Source organism: Typopeltis vanoorti, chromosome 9 (assembly GCF_054136105.1).
Source record: "Typopeltis vanoorti isolate ZY-2024b chromosome 9, IOZ_Tvanoo_1.0, whole genome shotgun sequence".
Classification (NCBI taxonomy): domain Eukaryota; kingdom Metazoa; phylum Arthropoda; class Arachnida; order Uropygi; family Thelyphonidae; genus Typopeltis; species Typopeltis vanoorti.
In genome coordinates, this window is record NC_143557.1 from 45,881,860 (window position 1) to 45,903,883 (window position 22,024).

Genomic DNA, 22,024 nt, shown 5'->3' on the forward strand with positions numbered 1-22,024 from the left:
TTACCATTTTTGGACATTCTCCTTACAAGAACGTCTTCTGGAACCTTATCTACAAGCGTCTTTCGAAAACCAACTTTTACTGGCAGATACATTCACAAAAAGTCTGCACACCACATGTCTCAAAAATTTGGCATTCTTAAATCTCTAATTCATAGAGCACATAAAGTTTGCTCTTCACAATAATCTTACAACAAGAGCTTTCCATCATTAAAATGTTAATACAATCAAATGATTACAACTCCAATAAAATCGAACAGTACTTGACTCTTATGTTCCAACACCTACAGTTTCTTCAACAGTCTGCAGAGTTCCTATTCTGTACATTCCAGGAATCTCAGATTCTATAGGTAGAATTCTGAAAAAGTATCAACTGATTCCAACATATATTCCTATCAACAAAATTTCTTCTTTATTACCTTCTACAAGGGATAAATTGTTTTCTCTATCTTTGGCTGGCGTTTACCAAATACCTTGCGAATGCAATCTCTTATTTTGGACAAACTGGCTGTTCTTTGGAAAAAAGAATAAAAGAACATCAATATTATATTGATTATAACAAATCTCTGAAGTCTGGTCTGGCAGAGTACTGACTCTGCTCATAGTGTCCAATGGGATAAAGCAGTTCTCCTCCATAGATGCAGATTCAAATATGAACGCTTATCCAAAGAAAGTTGTGAAACTATCTTACACCGACTGAATTTAAATAGAAATGATTGCATGTCTCTCTCTCAAAGATCTGGGAAACCTTTATCTTATGTAAAAAACCATTTATCTTAATAGATTAAATTTGTTATTTCTATTATTTCCTAGCATATGGTAACAATTGTATTTTAATAGGTGATCCACCAATCGTTTGCCTGTATTCTATTCCTATTACAGACACTGAGGATGTACTATTAATTTCAGTATGAAATATCTGTCTTTTTACTAATTAAAGATTTCACTGTGGTTTTTACATGCTACTTTATTATTTAATTACTATGCCACAGGTTCTACTGAAAATCAGAATCCAAATATTGGCCATCACTTTGTTTTGTAAAGAAATTGACTATAAAGTTTATCCTAAAATAACTAAACTGAGAAATAAGTAATGATGCACTTCATACCTAGATTTTGTTGATTTGCAGAGAGAGATGCTGAGCTAACTACCTCAAGGTCAAGCATCACATATTTCATAAGGTAAGCAGTTTCCTGTAAAAAAGAATAATAAAATTATTATATAATATTATTTATTATAATTAATTATAAAATTTATTAATAAACAAAATATTAAAGAATAAATAATTAATAAACAAATTTATTATAATAATATTATTATATAATAATAAAATGAATAGGGTTGCAGTTTTAATATTAATAAATGCAAGGTGTTACACTTTGGGATATAGAAATATATGACTATGTACTGTATTGATGGAGTTGCGCTCCAGGAATGGATGAGATTCAGGATTTTAGAAGGATGGTAGGCATGGACTGAAGTTCTCAGGCCACATCAGAAGCGTTACAAAGATTGCACATCATATTGCTGCTATGATAAAAAGTATACTGACATGTAGGAATGAAGAAGTGGTGGCTCTATATAAGGCTTTGGAACTGAACATACATTGACTACTGTGCTCAAATTTGGTAGCCTAGTTTTCATTGTGATGTGAAAACACTAGAGAGGATCCAAAGACGAATGACCAAAATGATATCAGGACATGGGAGTGTTGGTTATGAACAGCATTTGAGGGAATGTCGAAAGGAGGAAAAGAGGAGATACAATAAAGACCTCGAAGTTAGTTAAGGTATTCTATCAGATTAATACAGACGAAATTACAAAAAGAGTGGATTAAGACAGGAAGAACGATGCCATCAGACATCTGACGACTTCCAGTGATGACCTCTCATTCTTCCTATCTTAACATCCACTCTTTTATTTATATTTAACAACCACATTATTTATACTGTTGCATATATTCATAGTGAAGAAGAGTGTGAGGAGAAGATATTTTTTACATGGAGAGATGTTGGTGAGTGGAATGCATTGCTGGAGTGCATTGTGAATGCAGGAAGTATAAATAACTTCAAACTTCATTATGATAGACATGTTGCTGGTTGAGTGAGCCTACCAAGTTGAGTCTGTGGACTCTATGGAGGTCACCAAAATAATAATAATAAAATTCTTTAATTTCTTTCAGTTATAAAATATTAAACGATTAAACCATACTGATCTATGTGGTAATTATAAGGAGGATGTACTAAAGAAGAAGAGAAGTAATAGAATCATTTGCAACCATTTAGAATCTCCTCATAGACTCACTGTGGAAGACCTAGAGTAACTTTTATACACACAAAACCTATCGTGGCTCTCTGTAAACACATTCACTGTCAGGGCACTCAAATATTCTGGCATTTCATTTTACTCACTCACCAGTCTCCATGCAAAAAAATTTAGTTCCACTCCGTTTTACTAATCACATTCTTACACAACTTCCACATGTGATCCCTACTTCTCTGTTTGTTATGTATTGAACAATTTCCTTTGTGGCAAATCTTATAGAATCACTTTAATAACTTATAAGCTCCTATCATATCCACTCTTTTCAACGTATCAACTAAACTCTGTGACCAATACACAACTTCAACTCATTCTCATAGGCAGCATTCCACAGACCTGCCCCCAGTTGGTCACTTGTCTGTGAATCATCTACACCACCTCCTGATACACTAGAAACCAAGGTGACCATATCTGTGCATAATGGTCAAGATGCAGCCAATTCATAGCCTTATTAAGAGGGATAATAACTTCCTTATCTTTAGCATGTTTTTCAACATTCAAGTAATCCTTTCAGCTATTTTATCGACTTCTACCATCTAAACTTCAACTCTCTGTCAATCATTACCCCTAAGTCTCTAATATTGATTAAAGTTATCATTCCATAGCCATTTTCCCTCTTACTTACTACATATGAAAAACTCTTTTGGATTACTTTGGCCTTCTTAACTAATTTTTTCTCATAATCTGATTTAGCTTTCTTACCATACTAGTCATGCTTCTTGCTTGAACTTTTTACTGCTAATGAGTATGCTGATCACCTTTTTCTTAATATTCCCTCCACAGCATTTGCTTTTTTTCTCTCAGCTCTTGCTTTATATCTCTACTCATTCACTTAACCCCTACTTAGTTTATCTTTCTAAAACACGGGTATGTTGTCTGATAGTGCTTCTTTCAAATAATCTTTGACACTTCCCATGCACTGACATTCTTATCATGTGGCTTCTAAAGCCATGGCACTGCTCCAAGATGCCTTGTAAGTATGTCATAACGATCAGCTTTATAATTCAAACAAACTCTTTCTTGACAGAGAATTGAGGTTGAGACAAATTCTAGAGAAAGGGTTTCATATTTGATCTCAGTGAAAGAATAGTTGCTTATTTACAAAGAGCATCCCAAGTATTACACCATTAGCTTTTTACTGTGGTTGGTAAATTATTATTATTATTATTATTCAGGCCTGCATGAAGTCAAGAGACTCATCGTGGGAGGGCCTTCTTGGGAAACACAAAATCTATCATACCACTCCTTGAATTCATTGACCATTCTTGCTCTCACCACTCTCTCAGGCAATGCATTCCATGGTTCAACCACCCTCCATATCAAGAAACCACTCCTAACCCTCTTGCTCACAGCTTCCTTTTGTAACTTCTGGGGATGGTCCCCTTGTCATCGCTCATTTTCGCTGTTCCACTAAGTGAAAGAACTCCCCAGTGTCCACCCTGTAACTGCCTCTCAACAGTCTCGATGAATGTTATTTTAAAGTCTCGATGAAATTATATGAAAAAAGTAATTTTTGACATACTGGAGGATCTTTGTGTTTATCTTAAAATTTTGATGTTACAACATTAGAAAATATAAAATTAGTAAGAATATAAACGGAACTCTTAAAACAATAATGGGCTAAAAAAGGAGTTAAAAGGCCATTAATTAGATTAAAAATGAATGAAGCTATTTTTCATATGGAAATATAGTAAAAAAAATATGAAAACAAAAAAAAGAGGAATGCATTGTGGTGACATCATAGGCTCACATAAAGGATAAATGAGTGAAAATTAAAATTGAAGATAAATATAAAAATGTGCCTTTTATAATGTGTGGGTGTTACACTGTGGGTTGAGATCTGGCTAACATGCTGGCCACTTGATTCAATTAATATTCTCAATCTCTAAAAGTTTCTCCACTGCTCATGTATGATGTGGTGAGGCACTGTCATGCATAAAAATGAATTCTTTGCCTACAGCACTGTGGCACAATCAATTAATTGCAAGAGCATTCACCAATCATAGATGCAGAGACAATAACCTTATTCCGATCTGCATCAGGATAAAAAAGAAATTTAGGTCCGGTAAGGCACTCCATATCTATGACCACACAGAAAAAGCAATGCTTAGAGAACAGACTCAAACAGCCCGCCAAAACCTAGCTACAACACAAAATCTCGTTTCTAAATTACAATCAGAACTATCGAACTATGTTAATCCAGACATTCTACAACCACTTGAAAGAATTACTGACAATTCGACCAAGCATACCCTGGAAAAGAATAAAGAAAAACTCAAGAAAAAATTCCACAGTTTGAAACAACGGCAAAATATGGCGGCCAATCACAGGAATCCATCCAATCAGAGGACTTCCTCCCAGAGAAACAACAATGAACAACAAACAAGGGAGACAAGAAGCGACCAAACACCGACAAGCAAGAACCATGTGATTAACCTATCAAGCCACACCCTGAACAACGGCGAACTTACGTTACTGAATAAAGGACTGAACTACGCAATAGCACCGAAAAAGGTAAACAAATTGGATTTTATCTACCACATTGAAAGAGGCATCAGATGCTTACCTAACAATATAGCAGATAAAATACGACTAGAAACCAGTAATGTCCTAAATACCAAGAAAACCATACAGAACAACCTGACTAAAACAGAATTAGCAGCAATTAAATCATTAAAAGCCAAACAAAACATAATAATAACGAAAGTAGATAAAGGCAGTGCCACTGTTGTCCTTGACAGGTCAACATACATACTGCAAATGAACCAACTAGTAGCCAATAACAACACATACAAAATGGTAAATTATAACCCAACAAAAAGGATAAAGGATAAAACAGAAAAACTAAGTCTGTCACTTCTTGGCCACTAGACACGGTTAAAAAACTCAAACCCCACTAGGCCTGACCCCCCAGAATATATGGGGTTCCAAAAATACACAAACAAAATGTGCCCCTTCGACCAATCGTGGAAGGAATAGACAGTCCCAATTACCACCTAGCCAAGAAATTAGTGGCAACACTCAAGGAGTTGGTAGGTCATTCCCCCTCCTACATAAAAAACACACACCACTTCATAAACAAAATCAAAAACATAACACTCGACAAAGACGACTTATTAGTCAGTTTTGACGTTTCTGCCCATTTCACTAATGTCCCCATCAATGACACAATTCTCCTACTACAGAACAAATTTCCGCCTGACATTACAGCCCTCTTTGCCCACGTACTAAAGTCCGGTTACTTCGTGTGGCAAAACAAATTCTAACTACAAAAGGAAGGTACATCCACGGGCTCACCATTATCCACCCCCAAATCGCTAACTTCTACATGTAAACTTTTGAGCAAAGGGCTCTTGATTCTGCCACGCTACGACCGACAGTCTGGCTTAGATACGTCGACGACGTGTTCGTGATCTGGCCGCACGGGCGACAAACGCTAAACACATTCCTCAGCCACCTAAACAAACAACATGAACGCATACAATTTACCATCGAAATCGAAAACCAAAATTCGCTCCCATTCCTAGATACACTAGTTACACATCTTCCTTCAGGCAGTCTATCCTTCACGGTCTACTGAAAACCGACACACACAGGCCAATACATACATGCGAATTCATACCACCACCCAGCACAAAAATATGGAGTCATTAACACCCTTAAAAACAGAGCCACAACGATTTGTTACCAGCAAGCCCTGAAACAAGAACTAAAAATCATTAGTGACACATTCATAAATAATGGCTATAACAAAATTACTGTCAATAAAATACTCTATAAAAACACAACAAAAACGAATCTAGATTACACTAAAACCATAGCCATCCCATACATTAAAGGGTTATCAAAAAAAATCAACAGAATCATACAACATTATAACCTCAATGCCACCTTCAAACCACCCACTAAACTTAAAACTATATTCAGCTCCTCTAAGGATCCTCTCCTCCCATTAGCACATCCTGGAGTCTATTGCATCTGCTGCACCTGTAACTTACCGTACATTGGTGAAACAGGACGGACAATCCCTATACGCAAGAAAGAACACATTAGACACATTAAATATAACCATTATGGTGAAGCAGGCCACTCAGACCACGTACTTAACACCTCACACCAAATCAACTGGAAAAGCACCTGCTCCTTACAAAGCACAAAAACCTGGTGCGAAAGAAAATTTAAGGAATGCTGCGAAATCCTGATAAACCACCCGAATATCAATAACAAAGATGGTATGAAAATTCCAAGGATCTCGATGGCACACATTCAGCCAACCTAATATGAAAGATTCAACATAAATCAGGACTCTAGCCAATCCGCCAGTATTAGAAACCATTCCACTCCAACGGGCTGAAATAATGTTAATATAGGTAATAGACAACACAAATAATAGGACTCTGGTGTTGATGTATAATTTTTTATTTTTTATTTTTTTTTTCCCCCACCAGAGGTCAGGCCAACAATTGTGGTAGTGGTTGGTCAGTGTCTTTAACGAACCAGTTTGATTGTAGTATAGCTTGTTTCTTGTGTATATTTGTACGCTCCAGAAGATGACCTTGACATAAAGGTCGAAACATCGAATTGTAGATTTTAATTATATTAAACTAAAGTTTTTATTCAACCACGGTAGTTGTCTCCATAATTTTCAAAAATGCATTCGGATCACCATGCAAGCCTAAAAGAAAGGGATAATAGTGGGTATAGAAACAGTGGCATTTTTATGCTTTATACTAATGCCAGAATTATCCAGAATAAAGGAGAGGAATTGGTGGCACTAATAGCATCAGCCTGGACAAAGATTATTGGGATCACTGAGATGTGGTTGACAGAAGAGGATATAATAACAGGAATCGAAGTAGCATGGTACAGCATTTTTTGGCAGTATAGGAAGGGAAAGCATGGTGGTGGAGTACTGCTTATGATAAGTGACGACTTATGTCCTCTAAGAGTGGAGGCTTGAAAAGCAGTAACACTAATGATTTTGTAAGCATATGGTGTGAGGTAGAGATGGGCAAGACAGGATATTTAGTGGAGTGTTGCTACAATCCAAGGAGCACAGATGGTGGGGACCAGGAGATGTTTAGACAGTATAGCAGATTGGCAACTGCAAGAAGAATGATTGTTATGGGAGATTTTAAATACAGCACTATAAATTGGGGAGAGGAAGATGCATGTAGCAATAAGGGAATGGAATTTCTAGAATTCTTGAGGGACAAGTATCTTAGGCAACATGTAATAGAGGGAACAACAGGTTCAAGAGTTTTGGATTTGGTCATAGCATCAGAAGAGTTGATAATAACTGGGATGAAATCTCCCACCAGTAGGAGAGAGTGACCATGTGGTTTTGACTCGGAAGATGAATAGACATGCAGGAGTATCAAAGAGAGATGGGAACGTATGTGGAATTATAAGGCAGGTGATTATAATAGTCTTAGACATCAACCTGGGGAAGTTTCATGGAGGGAGGAATTGGAAGGCTGGGATATCATTAGTGCTTGGAAAATTGTGAAGAAATATTTGTTAGCAGCAATAGTAAGCTGTATTCCACAAGTCAAGAGGAGGACACCATTTGGTGTAAAGTGGATGACAAACAATATTAAATAGGAGCTGCATGTGAAAAAGAGGCTATGGAAGAGATATAAGGAGACAGGTTAAGAGCAGATGCATGAAGAATATAAGACACAGGCCAGGAGAGTGACTAGTATGGTAAGGAAGGCGAAACTGGAATATGAGAAGAGATTGGCCCTAAGATCCTATGGAATTTTTTAGCTATGTGGCCAGTAGGAGGAGAAATGATTGTGGAAGAATGACATTGTGGGATAAAAATGGGAATAGAGTTACTGATGCAGACGACATAGTGGAATTGTTCAATGAACACTTTATTGGTATTTCATCCCGGAGGAGTAAATTTTAATACTAGACGGATAGGGCAGGTTCGAGGTTTAGAGGTGCAGGAGGGTGTGTTCCAAATACTGAGTACTCTGGATGTAAGCAAAGCAGTGGGACTGGATGGTATTTCACCATGAGTTTTGAGAGAATGTGCTAAAGAACTGACAGCTCTTATGATCTGGCTTTTCAATGAAAGTGTGGCTATGGGAAAGGTGCCCAGGGAATGGAAGGAAGGTAATATAGTGACAGTGCATAAGGGCGGTAGCAGACTGGAAGTGTCTAATTATAGGCCAGTTTGTGTGTCATCAGTAGTTGTTAAGATCTTAGAGAAATTAGTTAGGGACTGTATACAACATTGGGTAGATGAGGGTAATGTTATCTGTGAGAGTAAACATGGATTTGTGAAGGGGCACTCTTGTTTTAGTAATATGCTAGCCTTTTATAATAAAGTTACAAGAGCAGTAGACGAGGGAAAAGCATACTGTCATTTTCTTGGATTTAGCGAAGGCATTTGATAGGGCACAACATGATAAGATGATATTTAAGTTGCAGCACATGCGTTTGGATGTCAGTTGGTCAACTCGGATTCAGGATTGGCTGTCCGATAGGTATCGGAGAATTGTGTATTGGTGGGGCAGTTTCAAGGAGGCAGAGGGTTACAAGTGGTGTCCCCAGGGCTCAGTACTGAGACCTATATTGTTTAATCTTTATATCAATGACATTGTCAGTGGATTGCAGGGGGATATTCAGTTGTTTGCGGATGACGTGAAGCTGGGAAGGGTTACCAGTAATAGTGCAGATGTGGTAGTCCTGTGAGAGGAATTGAATAAGCTAGACAGATGGCAAAAGACCTTACATATGAATGAAATGCATGTGTAAGGTCTTGAGGTTGGAATGCTGCATATTCTATTGGAGGAGATATACTGGAGGAAGTAGGGATGACAAGAGATCTGGGGATTCATAATTGACAGAAACCTGAAATACATATTGCAAAGGTGGTGAAGGTAACACAGAGGATTGCTGCAATAATGAGAAGGACACTGACCTGCAGAGATAAAGGAGTTATCAGTCTGTTGTATAAGACCGCGATCAGACCACACTTCAACTACTGTTCTCAGATTTGGTCCCCAGGATTTGAAGGGGATAAATTAACTGTGGAAAGGGTACAAAAGGCAGATAACAAAGATGGTTTCAGAACTGTGCAATTTTAGTTAGGAGGATCAGCTGAGGGAATGTTGACTGCCTAGTTTGGTAGACAGAAGAAGGAGAGGTCATATATGATTGAGCCTTTTAAACTGTTGAGAGGTGGTTACATGGTTGACACTGGAGAATTCTTTCGCTTGGGTGTTACCTGGAAGTTACTAATGGAAAATGTGAGCAAGAGAGTGAGGAGTGGTTTCTTTGCATGGAGGGTGGTTGAACCGTGGAATGCATTGTCTGATAGACTGTGTTTCCTAGGAGGGACCACCCGCGATGAGTCTTAGAGGCCTAAATAATAATAATAAATGCTTCCCAGAGCCTGGATACAATGCTAAGTGAGATTTCAAACTCTCTGGCAATATCAATAATTCTGTGACCTTTGTCAAGATTTTCAATAATTCTTTCCTGCATGAAATCATCTATATAATGTTTCTGAGACATTACAAGACAAATATTCAACTTTATTCCTTCATATAAAGTGCTTCCTTCAAACACAATTTTCTTAGCACAGCTTAGCCTTTTATTCTGTTGAGTGCCACCATATCACCCCTTTGCATGCAATTCAAAATTTTGAACATGCTCTCACTTTCTACTGGAAATCATCAGGTATGTAAATTGCCAAAAGCTGATTTGTCTGAATTTGTGGTTGTAATATTTAGAAACAGTGTTCATTCTTAGGTTTTGGACACCAATATATATAAAGTGCAGCCAGAAATGTTACAAGTATGGTAAGGAAAGCTAAGTTGAAGTAAGGAAAAGAGATTAGCTGTGCACTCAAAAGACAATCCAAATGAATTTTATCATTATGTTGTAAGTGAAACAAAGAATGAAGGCAGAAGAATAACTTTATTGAATGAAGAGAATACCCTTCAATCAGAAGCACATGCAATAGTTCAAATAATGAGTGGTTTGTTTGCTAAGATCTGTCTACCTGGTGTATGTAATATAGTGCACAGTACTACTACATTGGATGAAGAAGTAAAAATGCATGAGAAGGAAGTTCTAGAGCTGTTGCATAACCTGACTAAGAATTTTTCAATGGGAACAGATGGGATATAAGCACCTAATCTAAAGAAATGATCATATGTACTGGCTAGGCACTTGACATATTTGTACAATTTTATCCCACAGGAATGGAAATGATGTATGATAATCCCATTGCACAAGGGTGGTGCAAAGACCGATAGGTCTAATTATCAACTTATCAGTATCTGTGGAGTGAATGTGGAGATTTTATAGAAGTTGATATAAAGTAAATCCTTGCCATGCGCAGATTTGCAGAACGCGATTTTGCACATACGTGTTATCTTAACTGTTTCCATTTAATTTGTCCAATGCTAGAATTTCATTCATATGTGGTATGCTGCAGAGCGTCTGCCGGCAACCATGCTTGGCGCTGCCCACTAGCTGAGTGACTCAGGCTGAGTTGCAATCATTTCACTCACGTTAGCAGATCTGTAATCACGTATTTATTAGTGTTTATCCTCTTCTCCTTTTGCATTTGTATTTCTTTTAATTTCAAAAATTCAATATGACATCTAAGAGGAAGAATGAAGATGATAAAGCAGCAAAAAGAAGCAAAGTTTTGACATTATCTCAGAAAATTGAAATTTTAGATAAGTTGAAAAATGGTACACGTATTTCATCGCTTGCAAGAGAACTAGCTATAAATAAATCAAGCATAAGAACAATACGGGAGAATGAAGAAAAGATTCGGTCTAATGTCAAAGCTTCAGGCGATACTTCAGCAAAGGTTGCTCAAGTTTCAAGAAGAATTCCACAATTGGAAAAGATGGAAAAAATATTAATAGCTTGGATTGACAATCAAGTAAACTAAAAAGGCTCAGTTGTGGATGTTCGAAACATCCACAACTTTTCTATTCGAAACAAAGCTTTAGATTTGTTTTCTTTCATTTTAAATAAAGATGGCCAATCATCAGAGAAAATTGACTTTCAAGCAAGCAAAGGTTGGCTTGAAAACTTTAAGCGTCATTTTAATTTGCACAATGTAAAGCTTCAGGGAGAAGCTGGCTCTGCAGATAAAGAAGCAGCAGAGAAATTCAAACCCCAATTTTTGAAATTCATTGAAGAGAGGGGTTTATGTTCCACAACAAGTTTTAAATGCGGATGAGACGGGCCTATTTTATAAGTGAATGGGACAATGAACCTACATCACAAAGGCACAAAAGGTTGCCCCAGGTTTTGAAGCTTTTAAGGATAGATTCACTTTGCTTTTTTTATGGAAATGCATCAGGCGACTTCAAGTGCAAGCCTCTTCTCATTTATCGATCTAAAACGCCTCGTGCATTGCAGGGAAAAAATTTTGAGCAATTGCCCATTGTGTGGAAGTGGAATAGAAAAGCTTGAGTAACAAAAGCCCTCTTTAATAACTGGCTTGAAAATTCATTCGTTAAAGAAGTCAAACATTACTTAGAACAGCAAAACCAGTGCTTTATGCTAAAATTCTCAATAATGCTCCAGGACACGATGCTGAAGCCATCACAACATTGCATCCAAATGTAGAGGTTTCATTCCTCCCACCTAACACCACTTCCTTAATCCAACCAATGGATCACGGGATCATAAAAACATTCAAAGCCTATTATGTATGTTTACACCTCTGCAAATAAAGCACTAGACGAAGGAAAGCACAACATGCTAATGGCATTTTGGAAGCAATTCAACATAAGCCACTGCATAGAAATGTTGCAGCACCCCAAAGGCTAATGTTTTTGTGCCATAAGCAAGAAGAAAGTGTATGGACCCTTCTTTTATTTGGAGTCTACTGTTACTGGTGGTGTGTGTGTATCTAGACATGCTACTTGGGTACTACCACAATTAGATAATGATGACCATGACAGATGCTTACATTTCCAGCAAGACAGAGCACCTTCTCATTACCTGACAGACATAAAGTTGTACCTCGACACCCATTTTCCAGGCAGATGGATTGGTAGAGGGCGTGCCTGCAGCATGGCCATCATGTTTCCACGACTTTACACCATTACATTTTTTCTTGTTAGGCTTTGCGAAAGAATGAGTGTTGTACCACCACCACTACCAACCAATTTGGTTGATCTGTCTTCCAGAATTATTGCTGTCATTCCTGAAGTTATGCCAGATATGCCCTGCCATGTGTGGCAGGAAGTTGATTACAGATGGGATGTCTACAGAATTACTGGAGGTAGTCATATTGAACTGTCTGTGTTGAAACTTCAAGTGTTACGCTACATATGCATGGTAATAAAAATTGTTCATCTATCACTATTTATTTTCTATTGTCATTCAAAGTTGTACTCTCTTTTGAAACATGCTGCATATGTGTATAAAACAGATGTAGAAAGAAATATAAATAGTATTAAAATTCATAAATTGTAGATAAAAACCAGCTTTTGATAAGCTTATTTACAATAAGTTAAACTAATAAGGATATAATGCATAGGAAATGGTAAGGATTAATACTTCACAAAAATTAAAAAAAAAAAAGCTGATACTTGATGAGTCAGAAAATCAGCCTGAGTGTATAGGGCTCATTACGATTAAACAAGTGACAAAATTAATGACATGGTCATTCGCAAAAGGAGGGCGGTTGACTAAAATATGAATGATAGATAGTCCAGCCTCACAAAATTCACACAGAGGTAGGTCATCACCCTTCAATAGGTAGGAGTGTGTGTAGGATGACTATGACCTATGCACAGTCATGTAAGAACAACTTCCTCTATTTGAACCCTACACAGACTACACTCCCATAATTTAATTTCAGGATTGATTTCGAAGAGCTTATTATTAGTCTCTATTCCAAGATGGCTGCCACTGGGATAGAAGTTTCTGTCTGATAATCTGTGCATAATTTGTGTATGGTACATGGATGTCTGCAAATATCGCAGCTGACCTAGCTGAAGTATTTGCAGCTTCATTTCCCTTAATCCCAACATGTCTTGGAATCCAAAAGAAGTGCACATCAAAATATAGCTTCCATAACTGGAAGAAGAGGTGTTGGATTTGAGAGAGTACTGTTTTGTAGCCCTGGTCTTTTTCTTGCCTGAAGAGGACTTTGTGAGTCTGAATGTATTACACAAATCTGATAGAGATACAATCAAATTTATTTAGTGCAAGTTCTACAACATATTGCTCAGCTGTAAATTTGCCACAAGCTCGAGGGATTTGTGAAGATATAATGTATGAAGTAACTTTTCTGATTGAGTTAGTTGACGCTTCTCCTGGATGGAGCTTCTTTATGGATTTTGGAAATCCTGCCAACTCTTTCAACCCTTCTATCCAGAAGAAGGGCAAGATTTTTGCAAGAGAAGTTTCTCTGTTGAATTTTCTGGTGTAACCTTTGTTTTGCTTATTCCTCTTCTTCTTTTCATCATAAATTTGTTTATAGCAAACAAATGAATCATGTACTTTCATTTCTACTAATAAGTAGCATTCAATATTGGGGTCAATGTCTTCAGCTATTTTGAGAACATTGCTAACTTCAGAGAACATTTCTACAAGACCCTTCACTGAATTGTTTAACTACCTCTTCCTGTTTCTCTTTTTCCTCTTCTTTTCTTGTTCTTCCTCTTCTGCAGCACGTTATTCCTTCAGTTCGACCAATTCTACGATAGTCAACAATTCGGTGGTTTAACTATATCTTCATCATTCACTTCGAGATTCAGATTGTTTGCTAGGTCCACTATTTCTTCACTCAATTTACAAAGGTCTTCATTTTTTTCACAACTTCAAAAATCGTGCACAAACCTTTTTAATGTCTTTTCCCTATGTCACTCATACATTGAGCGGTCACTTCATTCCAAGCCGCAGCAATATTTCTAATAGCATGATTAGAAATATTACATGAGAGTCTGATCTTTTCCTTCAGTGGCAGAAATGGATTATGAAAAAGTTCTCCATAAATAATAAGCCTTAAACACTGAAAGAACCCCCTGATCCATCTGTTGGATCAATGAAGTAGTGTTTGGATGGAGAAACATGACCTTGATCTTGGGTGAAGATCATCGATGTGAAGTGGATGACAATGGACATTATCTAGAATTAATAACATTTTAATTTCTACATTTTCTTTCACACAATAGCTTTCCATTTCACTCATAACAGTTAAGGCATCCTCAAACAATTTTTGAGTCATCCACGACTTCTTATTGATCCGATAATGAAATGGAATATTATGATTCCTAATGTTTTTGAAGGCTCGTGGATTCTCACTGTGCCATATCACATGGTTTCAGTTTATATCCAGCCCCATTATCTCCTAACAGAATCGTAATATGGTCTTTAAGGGCTTTGAAATCAGGCATAGATTTTAGCTTTCAGTGGATGAATGTCCACTTGGACATTTTTTTACCAAAACAAGGAGGTCTCATCTATATTAAATATTTGACGTGGCAAATAATTTTCTCCCGTAATAATTTTTCCAATTTCTCCACAAACTCCTTGGCAGGCTTCTCAACGGCACTTGCAGATTCACCTTAAATTTTCACATTATGCAGCACAAAACTCTGCTTGAATCTCATGAATCAACCGGAAGAAGTGTTGAATTCATAGTCGTAATCATGTCCTGCTTTCTCCTTCAACATGTTGAAGAGGCTTTGCCTTAGCAGTTATGATCATAGTGCTAAGGGATATATACTTTTGGTTCAGGTCATCTATCCATGATGCAAGCCTTTAGGAGGCTGTGACTAAGCAACAATAGGACCTTATTGTTGCTTAGTCACTATTATCGATTTAATGGAAGCAGCCTCTTTGATTTTATCCTTATTTTTCAAAATGGTTGTCACTGTAGAATGAGACCATTCGAAGTCATGGGAGACCGACGGGTTTACCAGCTTCATGTTGCTTTATAACTTGCAACTTCGTTTCAAGATCACCCTCACCTTTCTTCTGTGATTCTTCATTAGATTTTTTGATTGGGTGTGTAGGGGGGCCATGTTGCACAAAATATCGTGAAATATTTAACGATAAACACACAAATAACCTATTTCTCAAACAAAAAATCAACAGAGGAACTGTTGAAGACAGGTGCTGACTGAACTTGCCACTGAATGCGCTGTTGTCACTGCACATGATGCATTGTTGCTAAATAGAAACTTTTCACTCTATGCTTGCTTGCTTGCATCTTATTCGAAAGTGTAGTTGAAAATGTTATTTATTCCCTTATGGGATCATTGACGTATCTTCGAATAGACGTAAGTCAAGGGATGACTGTACTTGAATATTTTACATAGTCCTTTCAGATTAATTTGATTAAGTGCAGATTTACTTCAAATGAAGACTTCCTGTATGTATTATGAAAAGTAGAATAAATATTAAAAATTGCACATAGATATTATGAATAATTTTAGATTATTAACAAGTATTAAAAAGTCACCACTTCCAGAATTTTGGAATTTTTAGACTATCATTGTGATTCAGATTAGGCTCTAGTGTGAAGAGCTTCATAGCTTTGTTTGAAGAGTCTCTGAAGATGAGAAGGGCTTTTGTGAAGAATATTTGTGGCTGGTGGAAACTCTATGTTCTGAAAGACCAGATTTCTCAGTTTGGATGAAACATATACACACACACACACACATTGATAGCCTGATTTAGTTATTTATTCTTTTTTGTGAACACCTCATATTCACTTTATGCAGAGTTCATGGAAATTGCACAATTTAATTTTTTATTTACCAAATTCTTATTATACTATTAATATTTAGTTCTGCATTCTAACAATTATGCATTTGTTTGCCTATTGGCTAAAGTTCTTTATTGCTGTGTTAATCCCACAGATTCTAATAGTATCATGTGACTGACGAAAAAGTGGAAGAAAGAGCTTTATAATATCTATTGTAATTTTATTTTCCTTGATGTAACTTTCCATTCTTTTTTGTCTTTGCTCTAATGATCTGATGAAATCCTACAAAATATAAGCATTTTACATTAAATTTTTTATTTTAATTTCAAGTAATTTACATGTAGAGTAAGTTCATTGAGGTTTGCATGTATATTTCTGTGCATTTCGTAAACGTGATATTTTTTGATACTTTTTAGTATAACATCCCTGGCCATAGAAGTAGAAGTTTAAGTAAATTCTTTCAAATTTGGAAATGTAGGTAATATATAAACACAAAATTTTTTCATTATGATTATTAAAATATTCATATTACATTTTGTTACAATAGTAATTAAACAAGAAAAAAAATTATGCTCAAAGGAAGTGAATTAGGCAATGAATTCAGGCAAACAATCATCTGTAGAATCTAAAAAATATGAAGATAAACAAGCACAATTATCCAGTCAAGTCAGCAGTCCATTTTAGAAAGTATATAGGGCTTCACAAAGAGTTTAAAACATTTAAAATGATCAACTGCTAAGAACTGGACCACAAAATGCACTAAAATTTGATTTTCCTATATTTATTAAAATATAGTAAAATCAAAATTTAACAAAAATATATCCAAATTTAACTATAATTCTGCAAATGTCATTAACCATTCTCGAAGTACTTCTAATGCAAAAAGAAGTTTTTCAAAACTTCATTTAAGGTAAACTAGTCTAAGGAAAATATGTTAAGCACGATTTCAGTTGAAAGTTGACCTGCACAAAATTTAGAGCACATTGCTGAATTCACATTAAAAAAAAGCAAGAAAAGTAAATATTTAAATAGTGTTAGTTTTGTTATTTGTTATTATTTTATTATTATGTTTGAATGTTGTTTAATTATTAAAAAATATATTTTGTTGATCACTTGGTAATTCAACTATTTTACCTGCTTCAATTACTTTCCCACCATCAGCATTCATCAAAATAATTTTTCTATAATGGTGTGCAACATAGGATGCGTGAGGAGTGTTTACCTGGAGGAACTTTCTGTATTATCACAATTGGGTGATAATACAGAAAGTGTGGCTATGGCAATTCTTCTTTCACTATGCGTTATTCCCACTTCCTATGCAGGGTCCGTGTGTTACTTAGATGCGACTTCTTGTTAGTACCACTCCCAACTGACCTGTCGCCTAACCTGGGGGGGGGGATATGTTTTTGGCTGTAGTAGCATATGTTCACGGGGCCGGTTTGCGGGATGAAAAACACCACATAAACTGGCGGAAAAAACTCTACTGCCCACCCCCAAGACAGGCTAACTTGACTATGGCTGAGGAAGATCCTCAAATTCCTCATGTTTTCAATGCAAATCGAACCTGGGACACTCCTTCCCCAGTTGTATGGTTGCGAAGTGCAAAGCCACTAGGCTAACTACGCAGACAAAGTGTGCCTATGGCAATTAAGAGGGATGAAAGGGTGGATGAGATGATTGTGATGGTAGGAACAAATGACTTGAGAGGTAATGTAAATTGGGCAGCAAGAGATATGAGATATTGAGGTAGTACGAAAGAAGATGCAGAGAGGAAAGACAGTGTGCGTGTTACCTAGGTATGATTGTGATGAGCTGAGCAGAAGAGCGGTAATGTTGAATAACATAATAGCTAGAATGTGTCAGAAGAGAGGATTACAATATGTGGATGCTTGGAGAGCGTTTGAGGACAGAGAGGGATTGTATGTGAGAGACCGCTTGCATTTGAATGAGGAAGGACACATGCATCTGGAGAGATTGTTGTTCTGAATGAGTCAGTGTGTCAATGCATAGAGACTAGAATACCCAGGGTGAATGGTAGCAGGGGTACTTGGGAGAAGGCGGACAACATCAGGTACTGCTGAGTCCAGTGAAGTCTAGAGGTGATAATGACGGGTAAAGAAATAGTGGCATTTTTATGCTTTATACTAATGCCAGAAGTATCCGGAATAAAGGAGAGGAATTGGTGGCACTGATAGCATCAGCCTGGCCAAGGATTATTAGGATCACTGAGACATGGTTGACAGAAGAGGATATAATAACAGGAATAGAAGTAGCAGGGTACAGCATTTTTCAGCAGGATAGAAAGGGAAAGCATGGTGGTGGAGTACTGCTTATGATAAGTTACGACTTATGTCCTCTAAGAGTGGCAGCTTCGGAAAGCAGTAACACTAATGATTTTGAAAGCATATGGTGTAACGTAGAGATAGGCAAGATGGTATATTTAATGGGGTGTTGCTACAAACCAAGGAGCACAGAGGGTGAGGACCAGGAAATGTTTAGACAGTATAGCAGCTTGGCAAGTGCAAGAAGAATGATTGTTATGGGAGATTTTAAATACAGCACTATAAATTGGGGAGAGGAAGATGCATGTAGTAATAAGGGAATGGAATTTCTAGAATTCTTGAGGGACAAGTATCTTAGGCAACATGTAATAGAGGGAACAACAGGTTCAAGAGTTTTGGATTTGGTCATAGCATCAGAAGAGTTGATAATAACTGAGATGAAATCTCCCACCAGTAGGAGAGAGTGACCATGTGGTTTTGACTCGGAAGATGAATAGACATGCAGGAGTATCAAAGAGAGATGGGAACGTATGTGGAATTATAAGGCAGGTGATTATAATAGTCTTAGACATCAACTTGGGGAAGTTTCATGGAGGGAGGAATTGGAAGGCTGGGATATCATTAGTGTTTGGTAAATTGTGAAGGAAAATTTGTTAGCAGCAATAGTAAGCTGTATTCTACAAGTCAAGAGGAGGACACCATTTGGTGTAAAGTGGATGACAAACAATATTAAACAGGAGCTGCATGTGAAAAAGAGGCTATGGAAGAGATATAAAGAGACAGGTTAAGAGCAGATGCATGAAGAATATAAGACACAGGCCAGGAGAGTGACTAGTATGGTGAGGAAGGCAAAACTGGAATATGAGAAGAGATTGGCCCTAAGATCCAAAGAAAATCCTAAGGAATTTTTTAGCTATGTGGCCAGTAGGAGGAGAAATGATTGTGGAAGAATGACATTGTGGGATAAAAATAAGAATAAAGTGACTGATGCAGAGGATATAGTGGAATTGTTCAATGTACACTTTATTAGTGTATTTCATCCTGGAGGAGTAAATTTTAATATTAGAGGGATAGGGCAAGTTCAAGGTTTAGAGGTGCAGGAGGAGGAGAACGTGTTCCAAATACTGAGTACTTTGGATGTCAATAAAGCTGTGGGACTGGATGGTATTTCACCACGAGTTTTGAGAGACAGTGCTAAGGAACTGACAGCTCCTTTGACCTGGCTTTTCAATGAAAGTCTGGCTATGGGAAATGTGCCCAGGGAATGGAAGGTAAGATAGTGCCATTGCATAAGGGCGGTAGCAGACTGGAAGTGTCTAATTATAGGCCAGTTTATGTGTTATCAGTAGTTATTAAGATCGTGGAGAAATTAGTTAGGAACCGTATACAACATTGGGCAGATAAGGGTAGTGTTATCTGTGAGCGTCAACATGGATTTGTGAGGGGGCACTCTTGTTTTAGTAATATCTTAGCCTTTTATAATAAAGTTACAAGAGCAGTAGATGAGGGAAAGGCATATATTGCCATTTTCTTGGATTTAGCGAAGGCATTTGACAGGGTGCCACATGATAAGCTGATATTTAAGTTGCAGCACATGGGTTTGGATGTCAGGTTGGTCAACTGGATTCAGGATTAGCTGTCTGATAGATATCAGAGAGTTGTGTATGGTGGGGCAGTTCAAAGGAGTCAGAAGGTTACAAGTGGGGTCCCACAGGGCTCAGTACTGGGACCTATACTGCCCAACCTTTATATCAATGACATTGTCAGTGGATTGGAGGGGGATATTCAGTTGTTTGCGGATGATGTGAAGCTGGGAAATATTATTAGTAATAGTGCGGATGTGGCAGCCATGCAAGAGGATTTGAATAAGCTAGATTGATAGGCAAATGAATGGGGGTAACAGTTTAATGCATATGTAAGGTCTTGAGGTTTGGGACGCATAGATGGGATGCTGCATACTCTATTGGAGCTGATATGCTGGAGGAAGTAGGGGAGACAAGAGATGTGGGGTTGATGATTGATAGAAACCTGAAATTCAAGGGACATATTACAAAGGTGGTGAAGGTAACACAGAGGATTGCTGAAATAATGAGGACACTGACCTACAGAGATAAAAGAGGTATCATTCCGTTGCATAAGAGTCTGATCTGACCACACTTAGACTATTGTTCTCAGATTAGGTCCCTAGAATTTAAAGGGATAAATTAACTGTGGAAAGGGTACAGAGGCGGATAACAAAGAAAGTTTCAGGACTGTACAATGTTAGTTATGAGGATCAGCTGAGGGAATGTGGACTGCAGAGTTGGGTGCATAGAAGAAGGAGAGGTGATATGATTGAGACTTTTAAAATGTTGAGAGGTGGTTCAGGTTTGACACCTCTCAAGTTCTTTCGCATGGTTGAACAGCGGGAAGGGGTGATGACAAGGGGCCATCCCTGGAAGTTACAAAAGGAAACTGTGAGCAAGAGGGCGAGGAGTGGTTTCTTTGCATGGAGGGTGGCTGAACCGTGGAATGCATTGCCTGATGGAGTGGTGAGAGCAAGAATAGTCAATGAGTTTTAAGGAGTGGTATGATAGACTTTGTGTTTCCTAGGAGGGACTCCCCATGATGAGTCTTGATAGACTTGTTTCCTAGGAAGGACCTCCGTAATGAGTCTTTTGACTCCTTGGAGGCCTAAATAATAATAATCATTCTTCCTTTAACATGCCACGTACTGAAGGAACTCTTCGACATTACCTTTGGCCTACAGCGCTAATTTCCTCTCATACTCTGCCTTTATTACCATACAGTTTACCCTTCTTGCCTGTGTTTCATTGTACAGATCATGATTGCTGATCACTTTTGTCTTAAAATTCCCACCACATTTCACTCTCTCTATTTTTTTTTTTTTTTTGTAGCACTTGCTTAATGTTGCTACTGATTCATGTAACTTCCACTTGATTTATCCTCCAGACTCTACATATGCAGTCTGCAATTACTTCTCTCATTACTCCTGTAATTATATATATACACTGCCCTCTAAACTGAAAATTCCACGCATGTAGGCAGTGTGCTCACAAACAAATTCTCTGATGCATTTACTAGATCAAGTAGCCACAAACCCGTTATCTTAAATTTCATGCTGCTTCAGGTTATTATTTCCTAGTCAGTACATATATTGTATTTTCTTCCTCCCATGTGTCCATTTCTCCTTCCAAATCCACGTTTCCATAGTTGAAATTCCTTATATTAGTTACTCAAGCTCCACTGAGTGAGCTTATCTGTCAGTGCATACCATCCACATCATCCTTTGCATCCCTGGTATATAGAAGCAACCAACTATATATTTTGTCCTGTTGGCCTCAAAAGGACATAATATGGAGTTTCAGCTATCATCCACAATACCCGCCACCAATTTTTTTTTCTTTGTCTTTCTAGAAAATACTATAACCTTCTCAAAATATCCCACTAACTATATCAACTTCTACCAGGCACTAATATCAATAACTTCTAAATGTCAAGAACTAACTAATATATACATATACATGAATGAGGGCAGTCTGAAAAGGTCTCGGTCTAAAAATGAAAAAACGAGTTTATAATTTCAAAATTATTTTTATTTTTTAACAGCTGCAGTCAACTTTTGATTTGAAGAAAACGTTGCCTGAGCGAGGAAGAGTTTTAGTTTTGGGAAGAGACAGAAGTCAGAGGGAGCCAAATCTGGGGAATAGG

At 37.3% G+C, this 22,024-nt stretch overlaps 1 protein-coding gene across 3 annotated transcripts in view; it reads right to left on the bottom strand.

Annotated features, from left to right (window-relative positions):
- Window positions 1-22,024, bottom strand: part of LOC150103013 (DNA-dependent protein kinase catalytic subunit-like) — an 847,149-nt gene that overhangs the window by 442,274 nt on the left and 382,851 nt on the right. For all 3 annotated transcript variants that reach the window (XM_090397444.1, XM_090397443.1, XM_090397442.1), the window contains exon 29: window positions 1,107-1,191. In XM_090397444.1, coding sequence (XP_090253570.1) covers window positions 1,107-1,191 — 85 coding nt within the window. The remainder of the gene's footprint in view (window positions 1-1,106; window positions 1,192-22,024) is intronic.